The 15,715-nt window shown below is 36.7% G+C and overlaps 1 protein-coding gene across 1 annotated transcript in view; it reads right to left on the reverse strand.

Annotated features, from left to right (window-relative positions):
* Window positions 1-15,715, reverse strand: part of EDIL3 (EGF like repeats and discoidin domains 3) — a 218,633-nt gene that overhangs the window by 122,699 nt on the left and 80,219 nt on the right. Inside the window, 1 exon segment of the mRNA XM_032676101.1 lies at window positions 4,091-4,120. Within this exon segment, the coding sequence (XP_032531992.1) occupies window positions 4,091-4,120 (30 nt within the window).

Raw genomic sequence — 15,715 nt, forward strand, 5'->3', positions numbered from 1 at the left:
GTCCAATATAAAGCTATCTAGAATGGTGCCAAGTAGAACCATTCTAACTTCCATCACAAATAGTTATGGAAAAACAAACCCATAAAAATTTGATATTATGAATATCAAAGTGAAATTAAACCAGTACAAGGTAAAACCCAGGATTTTAATAGCATTATGTCCAGTGTTTTAAAATGATAATTCAGTCAATTTTTAAATAGAAGCATATTTAGAAAAAGAAAAAGCACTTTTTTTGCCAAAACTGTGGCTATTTTATAACATTTTTATAATATAAATTCAATTTTTTATTTGTTTTTGCTTGTCGGTTTGTTTGGTTTTTTTTAAACTCACCATGTCCCATGAAGAAAGTTATTTCTGACGAACCATTAATTTCATGAGAAATGCCCTCATAAGAATAATTCATAAGAATCAAAGCCTCTGTTCAGTAAGTCAGCTTTGAAGTACCTATTGACCAAAGTAATTTATAACTACTTTTAATTTTTCATCTTTTACAATGTATTTTTCTTTCTCCAAACCATAGGTTTTTTATTCTGCAAGTAGGTTCCAAGAGAAACACTAAGACAATACACTGTGGTGCCCTTCTTTAAAAGGCTTCTTGAAGACAAGAAATCCAGGGAAAAAGCAAAACAGTAAAGAAACCCGGAGTTTTTCTAACAGAAACAAAACAAAACACATAACTTTTAAGTAATTTTGATTTCAGATATTGGTTAATATCATGCTCCTACAGTAAGGAGAGTGGGTACTTAAAATTTTTAGACATCTATTTTTCATAACTTTGATAACTCTCAAGTGTTATGTCTGGTACAACTTTTATCCTGAAACTTCTGGTACTTTGCTTTTCCATTCTAATTCCTTTCTGAAATTCCTTTAATTTTCTTTTCTGAATTAGACTTCATTCTAGAGATTTTTCCAGTTGAAGTCTCAAGGCATTTTCAGCTTTTGTTGGGTTTCAAAAGGGATTGTCTATTATCCCTTGTTATTTCCTTATTTAGGAAAGACATGCTATAATAACTTTTATATAAAAGTTGAAATTCTAAATAAAAAGGGAACAGATTAAATATCACAGAGAATTGTAGAAGAGTCATATTATTTTTAAAGGGAAAAAATAAACTGTTTGGAGATATTCAGTGCAGCTGTCCACACACATACATAGACCTACATACTGTGCCACAAGGTCTTTGTAGGGGTTATTTTTAAGTAATGTCTTCGAAAAAGAAGTTTCTGTCATATATTGAATCCTTAACCTCTACAACAACTAAATTAATTTAAAACAATATTAAACTCACACTGTAAAAGACTGCAATGGAAAAAGATGTATAGACCAATGCTTATGTAAAAGAAATACTAAGGAAAACCATGTTGAAACTGTGAGGATCATCTGAAAAGCTCCACTGCTTATCTTTTGTTAAAAAGCATTTCAGATGAAACACATTTGATGGTTTATAATTACAGTTAATTAGACTGAAGCATTCTGATGGAAATATCCTGTGAAATATCATTTCTATAAAGACAGAACCACAGGGCATTTATTATTACAGGATTAGTGACCTTCAATAGTAACCTTCAATAGTAAACTTCAATCTAGTGCCTGCAACACAGTAAAATTTTAGTAACTTCACTTCTACAAGATTCCTCCTGGATGATGTTGTCAGAGCAGCTGGACACCATCCAAAAGAGCAGAGTATGGAAAATAACATTGTTTTACCCCTCTGATCAAATAGGAAAAGCAATTCTAGTTTTGATCCTGATGACAGGTCAATTAAAAGTTTATAATGTTCATAAGATGCAGAAATAATATTCACAGTCTTCATAAAGCTATTAACTGCAATTTGTCCCATCTCATGTTCTTTCATAAGTAAAGGCATTGTTTGGAAAAATATGTGTATGAATAATACTCAGATACATTTCACAAACTGGAGGAAACTTTCTGCTCTTTTTTTAAAATTTCTTTTGGAAAAGAGCAAAATCTGGTATTTGATAGAACGACCTGTACCAGGCACATCCTCCTGAAATTACTGTGGAAGTCTCTAGGTAAGTGCATGAGGCTTTGGATGCAGTTTCTATTTACTTTTCAGCATGCCTACAAATTCCAGACTGCATGGTTGCCTTTCTACTCTGAGGAAGAGGAATGTGCTTTAAGCAGAACACACAGTTTTGTAAATGTCAATACAAACTGAGAAATAAGTTGTGTTAAAACAATCCTGTAAGAATGCACTGATCTGTTACTTTCAACTCAGCAACATCTAATAGCAAAATCAATAGAAAATATAAATTATTAAGCATCTGAAGAACTAGTACTGTTTCTAAAATTTTAAGACAGAAATTAATATTAGGTTGTACTTTATTCATAGATTTATCTCCTAGAATAGATGATATCTGTAGTGGAATCCAAGTGGCTGTCTTAAGAACTCCACTTCCCTCCATTTACCCGTTTTCAGCTGATCTGTCTGGTTAGCTTGGCCAGCTCACAGTTATGGGCTTTCAGAAAAACATCACTGATGTTCAAAATGCAGAGACGGAGGCCATGCCTTCGTGAGATGATCCACTAATCACAAGAGAAATGATGGCTTTACAACACACAACCATAGCAACTCTATCTCCAAGAAGTATGTGCATTTAAACCACCTCCATAAATGGAAAAAGGCTGGGTTTTTTGCTCTTTCCTGTGTGAAAACATCTCCTTTTTTGACTGGCACTTCTATTGAACGGCTGCAATAGGTTTCTACTCAGATATTTTCCATAGAAATTTCAAGACTGACAGATCTCTCAAGAAATGTATGGTTGAAAGTTGATGCTCAGAAATTATAATGTGTGGTCCATGGGGTTGTGTTAGTGCTCCGCAGTTCTTCCCCAAATTCTCCCTTTCCCTGTTTCACAGTGGTTTTTTTCTCATCTCAATCATGGTTCCTGCTCATTCCTCTGCTACACTTGTGTTAAAAGCTCTCTTTTGCTTCTTTCTGTATTCGGTGCTAATCTTCACTATTCTCCCTCTCATATTCTACTCTTCGCTTTGCTCTCCGTCCTTTCATTTATTATTCTCTGCTCTACCCTAATTATTTATATTGCTCCCACCTTGTAGGTTAGCATGTAAACAGTGTTCAATCCTTCCTTGCCATCTTCATCTCCTCATTCACTTGTCTTACTTTTTCTCTTTTGGCCCTCTGGAGGCCTTTCCTTCTTTTAACAAGCCACTGTAAAGTGATTCCCCATTTATTTGATGTTTTAGCTCACTGAGTTTGTACAACTCAATGCCGTTTCAAAAACATTAAGCTGCTCAGTGGCATTCTTCTTTGGTGCATTGTCTTCTTTTTTCCTTTAAATACTCCCCAGCTAATGGATTGCCAATTAATTAGAAATAGCAAATCTTCACTCTAGAATAAACACTACATGTTTGTGAGTCTTCAGGAGCTTCTAAACTAATTTTTATGGCTTTGATGGTAACCATTCCCACTCCTTGGCAGCTTGTCAATGGAAATAAATGTTCTCTGAGCAGATACCCAAGCTATCATTTGGAGAATGTTTTCTTTGACCAGGATGCTCCTGCATATGCTGTCCTTCCCCTCCCTCACTGCTTTTTTCCCCATTATCTTTTAAGGATGTCAGTTTTGAGGGGTCATGTAGATGGTTGAGTTTCCCCAGGATAAAGACAGGTGAAAAACTAACGCTAGAAAATAAAACAAAAATACCAAACAAAAAACCCCAACCCACCAACCAATCAAACAAAAAAAAACCCACAAGCAAAACAAAAAAAAAACCTGTTTCGTTTTTTTTTTTTAACTCCTTATTACCTTTGACCTGTTCTGTCTTCTGAAGCCCAGTGAATATACCATCTTAACCAAAGAAGAGATGAAAAGGAAGGAAGTTGAGAAGATTTTTAATTGCTACTGGAGGAGAATATCTCCTGCTCTTCTCAAATTGAGGGGAAAAAAGACAAAAGGATGGGGGACCAGACAGAAGAAGGAAGAACCCGAATCTGATATGTCTATTTAGCATGTTATACATGAAGTAAACCCATTTAAAATGGTTTATAAGAAAGGTGCTTCTCAAGAAATATTTACTGCGAGCCAGATGTAATGTAAATTATTCATACCTGATGAGGTTGGTTCCTCTTCAATTGAGGTTGTGCAAAAAGGCATCAGGGATGGAAAGGGTGGCAGGGACAAGGAAGGGGAAGGGAAGAGACAGGAAGAAAAGAGAGACAGAGAGAAATACAAATGAAGAAACCATATAGTCCTAATTGTTATATTATTTACGTTTTCTTAATATAAGTAGGTATCATGAAAAACTTTATTCTCTCCATTCCACACCCCTTCTATTCCCTTCAGGTCCTTGGCAACCAGGATGGGGTGGTGACAGCAATGAGTTACTGATTCTGAAATTGAGTAGTTAGGGAGCAAAAGTGGCAGTTTTGGGGTGGGGGGTGTGTGTGTCAGGGACACAGTTACCCACTGGACTCTCCATTCCAGCTGTCTGGGGCAAGTGACAAAAATCCATATCTTCACCTTTCCCTTTTATGAATAGATAACTACCTATAACCAGCACATTCAAAAGAAGGGAACAAGCATGTTCACAGTAAAACTGCATTTTAAAAGTAGGTCAGTGACTGAGTTCTTTTCCTTCCTGTAGTCAGTGTACGCATGCATCACAGAAACATTCTTTTCACAGTCTTGCAAATTTCTCTGTGACAGCAAAAGCCACGTTCAAGTGTTTCTCACTTGGATGCTGTAAGAGAACCTGCAGGTGAGAGAACTCTCCATAGATAAGATATAGAGGTCCCCTTGAGATATTAAACACATGTATCCATCCTTTTATTTTTTTCTCTTTTAACAAACACCTTCTACCAGTGGCAATGGAAGCTCCTTCTGCTTGATTTCTTGCAGAATCAGTTCAAACAATACTCCCACAGCCATGACAACCACTGACCCACCCTGACAGCCCTCAAGCTTGCACTTGGCACAGATAAAGATTTCAAACATTTTCTCAAAGACCAGCACAATGCTTGGTAAACTCATTTATTTTCCTTCACTATCGCTCCCATTTATTGTGCAGGGAGGAACCAGGACAGGATCAGGAAGACCTTCCCTCTTTTTAGTGAAAATTTGTGTTTGAGACCAGCAATAAATCTTGGTTAATTCAGTACAATATTCTATATATGCAACTGTATGAGGTGACTAACACTGAACACATCAGTTATTCCTAATGCAGAGTAACATGGTGTCCTTTTGTGGACTGTCAAGTCTAATCAAGACAAAATCATGAATTACTGTCTAAAGCACCAGTCAAGCATCTTGTCTCTCGCTAAGATAAATAGGTGATTTTTATTTCTAAAGCTTGGTGTTCAGATAAACCATGAAGAAGGGTACACAACAACACAATATTATGAAGTACATAATCTAAAATGACCTAAACAGGATGCTTAGCTAAGCCTTCGCTTTTGTAACTCCTTATTTAATGTTTGAATGTGTATTAGGAAACTAGATTAATCTGTTATGCAGTGTATGTAAAGATCACATTAAGCTTTCAGTAAGTTTTTCTTTTACTGTGTAACTGCTGAATTTAAGTAAAATCTGTTTGTGGTAGTAGAGTTTCAAGACAATTCAAGAAAGAAGGAAAAATACTGTCCTACTGTTTTAAATAGAACCAATCAGATAATCTTTAATTCAACAACATGACAGCTAATTACACAGACACAGAACAAACAAACAAAAAAACCCCACACCTGAATATTTGAATCTCAGAACAACAGAATCTGAAGTAAATAAATAACAGAATTTGATTGTAACCAACTCCCTGCCTGTGGTTCCTCAGATTAGTCTCAGCCATGCTGTTCCTCTTGGCAGGAGGAAAGAGTGACCAAGTTCCTTCTCTGTGTTCTGGGGCAAAAAGTCCTTTATTTGAAAGTCCCACAGCTTATATCGTCTCGGGGGGGAGGGCTAGAAGGAGGAATGTGATTGGGCTATGGTCCAGGGGAAAGGGAGTGACTTAAGGGCTCCGCTAACTAATAGGGGAAACAGAAGGACCGAGGTCCCATAACAAGCTCAGGACTGGGGAGACGACCAATCCTGTTTGAGCAGAGGCAGGGTTGTGTTCAGGGAGGGGAGACAATATGGTTCCAAGTGAGGGAGGGAGCCACACGGACTGGGGAAATACATAACTCAGGGAAAGACTGTACAATGAAACACAAGTAGTGGCTGTTTTTCTGCTTTGCTCGGTCCCAGGGAGCTGCCACTGTGATGGACCCGTTTCTAAAGCCGCTCTTTCCAGGTTTCGTAATCCTGGCATTCACCCACAAATAAACAAACTACAAACTAAGTAAATAAAGTAGGTTGTAATTTGTCAAAGTGCCACTGGAAGGGAGGACTACACAAACAGAACAGAACAGAACATGAAAGTTGGAAGTTCCATTATTAAATTTTACAAATGCCCCAAATCTGTATTATCTGTAAGCTCTACTGCTGCTTGAACAGCAAGTAATTCAAACTACTAGAGACTGTGCATTAAAACCGGTTAAACAAAACTGCCTAATTATACAAAGAATATTCATTCCAGGAACCATTTTCTTCAGACTGCTATTTGAATAATATCCTTAGACTTAATTTTCGGGATGAAAACCAGCATTAGCAATTCAAAGCTGAATTCTGTTACTACTGTGACGATTGTTTCAGAGGGACCACTCTGCGATTAGATACACATCTAAATAAAACAGTATAGCTGAATCTCAGCTGAATAAATTGGTCAGATGACAGCTAAGCAAATAATGTCAATTTTCTGTTTATTTAATTAATATTGGCTATTTGATTGTTGCTTTGAGATCTTTCAGGAATAGGCTATGTTCTTTTCTTGTCTGAGCTGCTGAGAACTGCTTTTGCAAAAGCCCTAGCTCTCTTGTCAATACCATATTTCTTAACTCTAGACAGAGATTAAATATGGATATCAAAACCAGATATGAAAATGCAGTTATGAACTTGTTCATACTTCATGCAAACTTTTATAAAAAATCAAATTAACTTAATCTCTTGCTTTATGTGACAGGATATTTGCATCTCCCATAGCTTTAGAAACCATGTTTAAAAAAACAGCCTTCAGAAAGCTATTGAATGCTCGGAGAATACACTGCTTTTGTTATATCATACCAGCTCAAATGCAATGTCAGCACTTTGTTTTCCATTCGTTAAGGAAATATATTAAACTACCACACCAAAAATTTCCTACACATCATTACCTTTTTTTCCATCAGCAGTGATTTAAAGCATTAAGTTACTTTTAAAAGCTATTCATCTCCATAGTAATTATCTGTATTTTACTTTTTACTTGTTCCAGAGGAATGGAGAGGAAGTAAGCTGGAACTACCTTGATGGCACAGGCCAGCGATTCACTGTGGTGGGTGGTGGATCCCCATCAGCCTGGTGTTTTCCTCTTGACCTCAGAGAGGTGAGATTCACACAGAGCAGCCACTTACATAACAAAAAAGTGCCCCAAACAGTCACAAGCATCCCCAAGTCTCATAAAAGCACTGCGTGACCTTAAAATGTAAACTTCTCTGAAGTTTTAATGCATTTTTGACAGCATATTTCTTCCCCTTTTAATGCATCATTGACAAAATATAATAAGACATATGGCAGCAGAAACATTAGATTTTATCTTCTTAGGGAAAATCTGATGTTCACTTGGGAAAAGCTGATCTTTTTTTCCTTAGAGGTGAATAGTACTGCATGACATTAATGAGAGGAAAAAAGCCATGAAGACACGGGCAAGTTTGCAAAGCCTATACCAGGACACATATCACCCAACATTAGCTTAAGAGAGATAATACAGGAAAGCAATGCTCGAGTAGTATCTGAATATCTATGCCAGATTCCTGATTATTTCTCTTACTGTGGTAGAAGCCTTGATGGGCCTGGGAAAAAAAAAAAAAAATTTGAAGCATTAATAACAGCCTCCCGTACTATGTTATATACTATGACATATTACATTACTTTTGTATTATATTGAAGCTTATGTTAATTTTATATTAATGTGAAATATGTTTGCCTTTAGCATTCAAATAAAATGTAAGTCTCATATATAAAAGAATAAACTTAGATATATGGTATTATCTCTATGGGAAAGTCTATGCAAGAGCTCTATAATATTACCCAAATAAACAGCAAGATCCAAGAACAAGTAACATTTTTCTGAATGTGACATCGAAAATGAATTATATGTTGCTCATCATCAAATCTCAGGATCTCAGGGGGCCTGCAATGCCAGGAAGACTGACTTGATTGACTTCCTAAAGACTCAACATCAGTCATTAAGGGTGTGATTTTAATGCTACAGATGTTTCATTGAAAATATGTGTTTAACAAGACTGTCTCTTCACTTGCTCCCTATTTGACAACCTACAGCATTCAGAGGGCCTTGGAACAGGGTTGCTGCCTTCTGTCTTCAGCTGGCCAGGTTGTGTTTGCAATTATTCCTGAGAAACAAAATAAAACAAAACAAAAAATACACACAAAAATCCCCAAAAAATAGACCAAAAAACCCCAACCCAACCCAACCCAAAACCAAAAACCTGTCATAGGTTTGATGCTGGAATTTTTTCCCAGTGTTGCCTCCTCTCCCCTCAGTCTGTTTCTTCCAGGATGGGGGGAGTTAGGAGAGGGGCTGCCTCCTTTTTTTTCTCTGAGGGGAAGTTTGGGGTTTTTTTTCCTTTTCCCTGCTGGATAACCCGTGGAGATCGACTGAGAGAGAGAGACATGAAGACGAATCTCAGAGCAAGGTAACCTTCCCCTGGGGCTGCGTTAACAGAGCTGCCTGAGGTGAAACTGCACCTGTGGGAAGAAGAACTCTTTCCATGCTGGTTGCTCACGTGGCTACAAGCAGCTGTTGAGCTGCCCAGGACAATTTACCCTCAGCCCCCAGGTTTGCTGTGGACTTCTTTCCTCTCTTGGCAATTAGGACTTTGTTTTGTTTCTTTTGAAAGTTTTGGTTGCACCATTTGTTGTTTATTCGAGTTTGTTAATAAAGAGCTGTTCTCTTCCTTTTCCATGCTTTCACTTGAAGCCACTTAATTTCAAAGTTGTAATCTTGTTAAACTTAGACAAAACTTAAATGACAAAGCAACAAAACCAAACAAATAAAAACAAAACAAGAAGAACACATCAGGAACCGCTCTAATGCATGTGAGAGATAACTCACTATGAACTGATAAAACTCGGCCTGGGTGACAGATGTTATATGGAAAACACGTATATTAATTAAGAAATCCTAATTAGGCCCGTGGAACTTAGTAGAGGAATTGTATCACTCTTCATGGGTTTATGTCAACTCAAAGGCTATGAAAAACTTACTCTTTCTTCATTGTTTTATTTCAAAAAATAAAATTTTTAATAAGAAGTGGGTATCTGAGCAAAACTTCAGGTATTATTAAAATCTAGAATACTAGTATCTTAAAATGACAGTGTTAGAAAAGCCAATAAGGGAGTCTAATTCATTCTCATTAGTCTTCATTTTTTTCTAAGCATCGGGGCTCCGTGCTGAATGAGGGCATGTTTAAACATGAAATAAAAGGTTTATTTAGGTGAAAGTCTGCATTTTGCAGAATACAAGATTAGATAATGATTTTTTTTGTAAGTGCATTCATATTTACACATCTGTAGAACAAGGCAGTCAGTGGAGTGGCCCGCTGAGCCTACTATTTGGCAGGATGGCCTTCTTAAGGAAAAGAGTGTAAAAAAATATTTAGCTTTAAAGCAATTCCTGAGTTCTTAGTCAGTTGCAGTTCTTGCCAAGGATTCATGTGTTACCAAAGGCATGACAGTACTAAAAGTTGTAATTCTGAAGCCAGAAGTAGTCTGCCATGACTTGAAATATCACAGTTTTACACAGACTCACACACACATACTGTCATACCCAGTTTTGAGAAGATGTGAATGTCACAAAAGAGAGGAGAGTGTAATGAAAAACTGTCCTAGAACTTTTACGCCACAAAATAAGTGTACTCAGATAGCTGAATGAATAAGACTATAAATCAGTGTACAGTAATCTTTGTTTCTTTAAGTGTTGAAGAATATTCTCCATCAATCAAATGCATGGTCTTAAAATTAAATCCTAAAAAAGGCAGTAAAATATACTTATGGAAGTAGGTACCTGCTAGTGTCTGTTTGTCCTAGTTAGAACAGCTGGGACCGATTCATCACTGGATGGGTGTAGCCCAAAACTGTGTATTCTATAGCCTTCCATACCATTTTCCCAGAAACTGTTGTCAGTAGAGGCCTGCAAGGTGTGTGTGGGGGATATTCCTGAGCACCCTCATACCCTTTTATGGAATGAGCATACTCATACCCTTTTATGGAATTCCCCGCTCTGAGGGGAGGACTGAACATACCTACCTGAATTGGAGAGTATATAAACCTGGAGTTTCAGAAGCTTTTTACCACTCGTGGGATCCAGAGGAGGACTGCAGCTCACCGCTCTCAACCAGACTGCAGCTCACCGCTCTCAACCACACTGAGACCACCACCCTCGGCTGGACTGCAATCACCACTGTTGGCCGGACTGCAGTAGCTCTCCCACCAGCAGGTTTTTACCCTCTCCCTTTGCTTTGGGTCCCCCCTGGACTCAAGGGGGGGCCCAGGGAGCACCGCTTTGTTTGTGCCCTGGGGTGCTGGGTTGTACTTTTGGGCTTTGTGGGTTAGGGCCGGTTGCTTGTCTGTGTGGTCATACTTATTGTATTATTTTGTTAAATTGTTATTGTGACTTGTAATCTCTCTTTTGAGTTGGGTTGGTTTCCCCTGCTGGTTAACTTTTAAACCAGCACACTGTTACACTTATGGACGTGAAAACCTACCTGAGATATACCCTTAGTTATACATAGAAAGCTTTACCTTTCAAGTCAATCAATTTTATATTTTCACATTTCAGTCAGTTGCCTGAAGCTTTTTCTCTTGATTGTTTTTGTGTGTTTTAGGGAAAATTTTAATAGCTATTCTTATATGAATGGAGAATTTTAAAGTAACATCATATACCACACTGAAAAGTAATAATGATGATAATAATTTTTTTTATTTTATGGATATTCTCCCACTTGGGAAAAAATACCATAAAATTCCCACTCAGATGCTCACAGAGTGTTTGAGTCTGGTTATGGACTGGTACTAGGCTCTGGATTAGCTCTCTGACTGCAGACTTGATCTGTACCCAAGTGTTTACTACCACACCACTTGATCCTCTTCAATATCCAACATCCAACAGTATAAGTTAAGACTTAAAAGACAATAAAAAAATGCTCAAAGTGGATCAGAAAATTGCAGTTAAATAAACCTGTAGCCCTTAACACCAGATGCCAGCTTTAATGCCTGAACTTTCTGTGACACTATTTGTTCTTATATCACCCCAAAATGACTTCAACCATCTGTCCTGCTGCCAACGAATTGCACCTAGACTGACCATCTTGCCTTGTGGGAATACATAACTGAGAAGTTCAATAAACACACAGGAAAATCCAATGGATTTCAAATACTAAGATTTCAGGATAAATATGTATCCTGCAACTTTCAGTGATTTCAGGGATTTTGTCAAACTCTCTAATTTGCCAGTTGTAAATTAGTTCTGCCATCCTTTTTGGGGAATGAAGCTATATAAACCAACTAGAAGGCCACAACTTTATCACAGAATCCTTAAGACTGGGAAAGACCTCTAAGATCATTGAGTCATGATACGAAAAGCCTTTAGATTGCAACCGGACAAAATGGAAAGTACTTAATAGTCACTGTTTCATAGAAAATACAGCATAATAAATAAAACTGCATAGAATCAAGGACATACAGTTCTCAGTGTAAATGACTCACTTCATTCACAGGCCCTGCAAAGGAATTAACTTCTTTTTTTTTCCCTAAATCCAAGTCTGTAATACTCTGTTCAGCATGACTGAGGGCCTGCATCCTGCTTAACCAAGGTGATTTCCATGCAACACAACATTCATCATGGGAAACTTCAACTTTAAATTGCATATTGTGTCAAGAGGAGAATTCAAAAGAGCAGATGGCAGGTAAAATGAGAGATGTGGTGTCTAAGGAGTCCCATGCAGGGAGACATAATGCTCTGATGCAGTGTGTGTTTTTAATCATTTTTTGGTGACTTCAGGAATGAAAAAAATACCCCACCATAAAAGTACAGGGCATGAGCACAGACGTGGCAAAGAGAAGACTTGAGTCCTGGTGTAAGAAATGCAAAGCAGATATTTTCAAATTAATAACAGTATTTTCATTTCTAAGGCAAAGTTTGGGGACTGGAATACATTTGAGGAATAACAGACACACCAATATTCATTTCAAACTCTTTTAATTGGACAGAAACAAAAGGAGATCCTATGACCTTTGGATCTAATACTGGTTTTATATTTAACTCCAGTACAATCACAATAAATACCTAAATACATCTGAATCCATTATTGCTTAGTATTGAAAAATGAGTGTTGAAAAATACGTGTGATGTAGACTGTGGTAAAACAGTGTCAATAATATCCAGTTTCAATAAAACACTGCCCTTATCTAGATCTCAAAGAATTTATTAACGCATAACTCTGTTAACAACAGTGACGATGGGTTGTATATCAATTTGTCTAAGGATATCTGCAGAGGTCTACTGAACCTGGACCTCTCCAAAACTAGCACACTGTTCTGCCCTAAAATATGATTGATGAAGAGTGTTTACATTAAACCTGAGGCAGGTTGTACAAATTGCTGTGCATTTAGAAAGCCAGTGTCTTTGCTGACAACTGTAATTTGACAAACAGAAATTTCCAAATGGGAAACATGCCTAAACACAAATGTAAAAGGAGATGTTTTGTTGACACTAACATGACTTTGCTATATGCAAACAAGGCAAGAGATAACACTGTGATAGGAGGAAAAAAATCACACCAGGTGTGAGATTTCTTTATTCTTTTCAGAAATGCTATGTTCCTAGCCCTTAATTTGCTATCTGCATACCATTCCTAATTTTTCAGAAAATAATTAAAAATTGAAGAGTCAGGGCTTTTTCTCATGAACAAGTGAAGATAATTTACACTGGTTTTTCTTGTTTTAGTGAATAAAACCACTAGAAGTCAACAGTTTATCAGCCTCTGAATTCACCCCGAAAGAAACATTTTCACAGCAGTCATCAGTCAGCACTCTGGTGCTCCTCCATGCCTTTCAGTTTTCATTAATGTAGGAGCCAGGCCTATTGATTTTGAGCTTTTTATTTTTTTTTTTAAGTTTTTTTTTTTTTTCATCCCCAGTATATGGATTTTTCTGAGACCCACCTCACCCCTACTTTTCCATACATTCCTCAGAGTAGATTTATTCATTTTCCGTGTAGGGTTTTTTGCTGTCAAAGGATGCTCAGCACCCTCTGTGGTGAATGTATTTCAGAAACATTCCCAACCAGCACCTCCTGCCAAGAGAAATAAGAGCTGTTGGGCTCTTGGTAAGCTGTGCTAAAATTCTGCCTTTCATTCCTTTTCATTTTCCTGTCTTCCTTTCTGCAAACAGATGGCAAAACTTCCACACATCCCCATCTCCACTGCAGCCTACAACAAAAACAAGGACTGCCACCCTTATAATCTGTTCTTGTCACTGGAGATGTTGGAAATGCTTTTTACTTGGGATGTTTCAGGTCAAAATAGTTACAATCAACACTTTTATCCTTGCTCCTGCATTCTGTAATGCCTTGTTTTCGTAAAAAGGCATACAGGAAATGCACGATGCACAAAGGAAGATGAACCACTGAGTACAAAGCAACTTTCCCAGGTGGCAAAAAGCAAGACAAAGGGGAAATGGCCTCAAGTTGCACCAAAGGAGGGTAAGGTTGGATATTGGGAAAAATTTCTGCACCAAAATAGTGATTAAGCATCAGAACAGGCAACCCAGGACAGAAGTGGACTCATCATGCCCGAAAGTGTTCAAAAAATCAGTAGATGTGGACTTAGTGCTGTGGTTTAGTGGTCATGGTGGTGTTCAGTAATAGGTCAGGTTTGATGATCCTAGAGATCTTTTCCAACCTTTGTAATTCTGTGATTCTATGAAGACCCATAATCTTACCTCTTATCTGCTGATGTGGCACTTTTTTGTTGGGCTGTCAAAGTACTGGACAGGTAGGGAGTTGGAAATGGATGAGCTTTAAGGTCTCTTCCAACCCAAACCATACTCTGATTCTATGATTATTGAAATATGCTACATTTAAATGACTAATTATAAATACAGTGATGGAATAATCTCTAACATTCAAGGTAAATACATTGACGTGCTCTAAGTGTGTGATACTGGAGATCTGGGAAAATGACAGGCAGATATCACATATCTAAGAAAACCTGGAATGGAACTGGATTAATTTTCATTACAATTAGGTACACTAACAAAAAAGAAATTACTAGCTTTTCTTCTCCATCATTAACTGCTTCAAGACAGAACCTGAAGAATAATCTTTTGTTTTTTGTTTTCCTGGTTTTTTCCCCCTATTTATCTATATATATTTATATATATGTATATATATAAACCAGCATATATTAAGCAGAAGTGGAATTACTTGTATTTGAGTCAATCAAAAATTTCCATGCTTGTAGTGAAACATCTCATCTTAATTTCAATCCTTTCAAGAAACAAAAATTTGACCATTTTTTAACACTTGGAATATTTTTTTTTTAAAATTCAAAATTAGGTATCAACAAACACTGTCTCACAAAAATTAAAGGGAAATTCAGTAATATATTTTCCTAAATATTTTCCTAAATTTTTATGGTAAACTTTTCTTCTGTTACTTTTTAGGTCAAAGATATGTTTTTTTTTTAAAGTTAAAAATTCCTTCTGAATTTAACATGAACGCATGAATAATTTGCATGGCCCCTGTGGCATTTTCCAGTTAATATTCATGCAAAGAAAAGTTCAGGTTCAGAGATGGGTGATCTAAATGCTAACAGATGCAATTTTATTGCATTGTCAATTGCTCAACTTTATACAGCATTATTAATGTTAACACGAAATGCTGACTTACTAAGTCAGTGGAGTTATTTAAATCTAACAAAGATTTAAAGACAAAAAGTCAAAAATTAATCCCAAACAATACTAATTCCCCCCCCCCCCAAAATCTTTTCACCAGGAATTTTATGATGACTTCACCCAACAGAAAATAATCCTCTTAAGGAAATGCACTAGAATATAAAATTAGAGTATTAAAATTTACCTTAAACCATGTATTTTAAAGTCTATGTTAGTCACTATGTGCAGCATTCTGCAATCACACTCTACATCAAAGATTATTGTGACTAAGTGCAAGATATGTTGAAGAAATAAGACATAAAATATAGCAGTCATGAAATATTCATCTGGTGAGCAAATCCTTCTGCTTCATAAATATTCCATGTTGTAATCTAGTGAATTTTATCCATGACTCTGCATTAAAAAGACACAATGACATGGTACAGATTTAAAAAAATACATGTACGTAACTTAGATAGAAGCAAATACTCCTACTCTGTGTAGGCTGAAAGAGCAAAGTGTCTTATTGCTAAAGCAAAATAGTCAGTATTTGACTGAATTTCCTCCCATTATGTATCTTCTTCTTGAGTCTTTGTACCACACAAAGCTCTTTACATAAGATCTATTTCATAAATGCAAAAGTGACTGACTGAATTTATTGTCTCCTGCTGACCTGGAATAAATCAATAAAATATACATTTATATTTACCTTCCAC

Source organism: Chiroxiphia lanceolata, chromosome Z, assembly GCF_009829145.1.
Source record: "Chiroxiphia lanceolata isolate bChiLan1 chromosome Z, bChiLan1.pri, whole genome shotgun sequence".
Taxonomy (NCBI): Eukaryota; Metazoa; Chordata; class Aves; order Passeriformes; family Pipridae; genus Chiroxiphia; species Chiroxiphia lanceolata.